This window comes from Malurus melanocephalus, unplaced genomic scaffold (assembly GCF_030028575.1).
Source record: "Malurus melanocephalus ecotype Western Australia unplaced genomic scaffold, MMel_1.1 scaffold_2175, whole genome shotgun sequence".
Classification (NCBI taxonomy): Eukaryota; Metazoa; Chordata; class Aves; order Passeriformes; family Maluridae; genus Malurus; species Malurus melanocephalus.
Window position 1 is genome coordinate 1 of NW_026625407.1, and position 2769 is coordinate 2769.

Sequence of the window (2769 nt, forward strand, 5' to 3'; positions counted from 1 at the left end):
GGGGGGTCAGAAGGGTCCCAGGGGGTCCCAGAAGGGTCAGGGGGGCTCTCCCGAGGGTCAGGGGGGTTCCCACGAGGGTCAGTGGGGTCTCAGGAGGGTCCCAGAAGGGTCAGGGGGTCCCAGGGGAGTCCCAGGGGGATCCCAGGAGGGTCCCAGAGGGGTCAGGAGGGTCGCAGGGGGGTCGCAGGGGGGTCCCAGGAGGGTCCCAGGAGGGTCAGTGGGGTCTCAGTGGTTTCTCACGAGGGTCAGGAAGGTCCCAGGGGGTTCCCACAAGGGTCAGTGGGGTCTCAGGAGGGTCTCACAAGAGAGGGAGGATCTTGTGAGGGTCAGAGGGGGTCTCAGTGGGGTCCCAGAGGGTCCCAGGGGTGTCCCAGTGGGGTCTCAGGGGGGGTCCCAGGGGATTCTCACGAGGGTCAGTGGGGTCCCAGGGGCTCCCAGGGGGGTCCCAGAGGGGTCCCAGGAGGGTCAGTGGGGTCTCAGGAGGGTCTCACGAGGGTCAGGGGGGTCTCAGTGGGGTCCCAGAAGGGTCAGGGGGTCCCAGGGGAGTCCCAGAGGGGTCCCAGGAGGGTCCCAGAGGGGTCAGGAGGGTCGCAGGAGGGTCCCAGGAGGGTCCCAGGAGGGTCAGTGGGGTCTCAGTGGTTTCTCACGAGGGTCAGGAAGGTCCCAGGGGGTTCCCACGAGGGTCAGTGGGGTCTCAGGAGGGTCTCACAAGGGTCAGGAGGGTCTCAATGGGGTCCCAGAGGGTCCCAGGGGGTCTCAGAGGGGTCCCAGGGGATTCTCACGAGGGTCAGAGGGATCCCAGGAGGTCCCAGGGGGTCCCAGGGGTGTCCCAGGGGGTCCCAGAGGGTCCCAGGGGTGTCCCAGGGGGTCCCAGGGGGGTCCCAGGGGGTCCCAGGGGTGTCCCAGGGGTGTCCCAGAGGGTCCCAGAGGGTCCCAGGGGTGTCCCAGTGGGGTCTCAGGGGGTCCCAGGGGTGTCCCAGGGGTGTCCCAGGGGTGTCCCAGGGGTGTCCCAGGGGTGTCCCAGGGGTGTCCCAGGGGGTCCCAGGGGTGTCCCAAAGGTGTCCCAGAGGGTCTCAGAGGGTCCCAGGGGGTCCCAGAGGGTCCCAGGGGTGTCCCAGGGGGTCCCAGGGGGTCCCAGGGGGGTCCCAGGGGGGTCCCAGGGGGTCCCAGGGGGTCCCAGGGGGGTCCCAGGGGGTCCCAGGGGGGTCCCAGAGGCTCCTGGGGGGTCCCAGGGGGGTCCCCACCTGTCCATGGCCTCCTCGACGCGCGGTCCCGTTGTGGTGCTGCTCACGACATCGTCCAACTGCATCACGATATCGGCTCCTGGGGGGGATTTGGGGGGATCAGGGAGAGCCTGGGACCCCTCCCCTTTGGGATTTTGGGGTCNGGGGTCCCAGGAGGGTCCCAGAGGGGTACCAAAAGGGTCAGAGGGGTCCTGGGGTGTCCCAGGGGGCTCTCATGAGGGTCAGGGGGGTCCCAGAAGGGTCCCAGAAGGGTCAGGGGGGTGCCAGAAGGTCCCAGGGGGTCTCAGGGGTGTCCCAGGGGTGTCTCATGGGGTTCCCATGAGGGTCAGGGGGGTCTCAGGGGGGTCAGTGGGGTCTCAGAAGGGTCCCAGAAGGGTCAGGGGGTCCCAGGGAGGTCCCAGAGGGGTCTCACAAAGGTCAGGGGGGTCCCAGGAAGGTCCCAGAGGGGTCCCAGAAGGGTCAGAGGGGTTTCCATGAGGGGCAGGAGGGTCCTGGGGGGTCCTGGAGGGGTCCCAGGGGGGTTTCACAAGGGCCAGGGGGGTCCCAAGGGGGTCTTAGAGGGGTCACAGGCAGTCCTATGGGGGTCCCACGAGGGTCAGGGGGGTCCCAGGGGCATCTCACAAGGGTCAGGGGGGTCTCAGGGGGGTCTCAAGGGTCCCAGGGAGGTCTCAGGGGGTCCCAGGGGTGTCCCAGGGTGTCCCAGGGGTGTCCCAGGGGGTCCCAGGGGGTCCCAGGGGTGTCCCAGAGGGTCCCAGGGGTGTCCCAGAGGCTCCTGGGGTGTCCCAGGGGGTCCCAGGGGTCCTCACCTGTCCATGGCCTCCTCGACGCGCGGTCCCGTTGTGGTGCTGCTCACGACATCGTCCAACTGCATCACGATATCGGCTCCTGGGGGGGATTGGGGGGGTCAGGGAGAGCCTGGGACCCCTCCCCTTAGGGTTTTTGGGGTCAGGGGGAACCTGAGACCCCTCCCCACCCTTCCCTTTGGGGTCAGGAGGAGCCTGGGACCCCTCCCTTTGGGATTTTGGGGGGTCAGGGGGAGCCTGGGACCCCTCCTTTGGGATTTGGGGGGGTCAGGGGGAGCCTGGGACCCCTCCCTTTGGGATTTTGGGGGGTCAGGGGGAGCCTGGGACCCCTCCTTTGGGATTTGGGGGGGTCAGGGGGAACCTGGGACCCCTCCCTTTGAGATTTTGGGGGGTCAGGGGGAGCCTGGGACCCCTCCCTTTGGGTTTTTGGGGTCAGGAGGAACCTGGGACCCCTCCTTTGGGTTTTTGGGGTGGGGGCGAGCCTGGGACCCCTCCCCACCCTTCCCTCCCCCGATATTTTGGGGTCAGGAGGAACCTGGGACCCCTCCCTTTGGGATTTGGGGGATTGGGGGAGCCTGGGACCCCTCCCCTTTGGGATTTCGGGGTCAGGGGGAGTCTCAGACCCCTCCCCACCCTCCCCCTCCCCCGATATTTTGGGGGTCCCGCCTCACCCAGCGCGTTCTGGATCGGTCAGGAGGAACCTGGGACCCCTCCTTTGGGTT

General features: G+C 68.4%; 1 protein-coding gene across 1 annotated transcript in view; it reads right to left on the reverse strand.

The window, feature by feature from the left end:
• Positions 1–2054: 2054 nt before the first annotated feature.
• The window catches only part of QTRT1 (queuine tRNA-ribosyltransferase catalytic subunit 1), a 2828-nt gene continuing 2113 nt past the window's right edge, over positions 2055–2769 (reverse strand). The window contains exon 3 of the mRNA XM_057388610.1: positions 2055–2129. Coding sequence (XP_057244593.1) covers positions 2115–2129 — 15 coding nt within the window. The 3' untranslated portion in view covers positions 2055–2114. The remainder of the gene's footprint in view (positions 2130–2769) is intronic.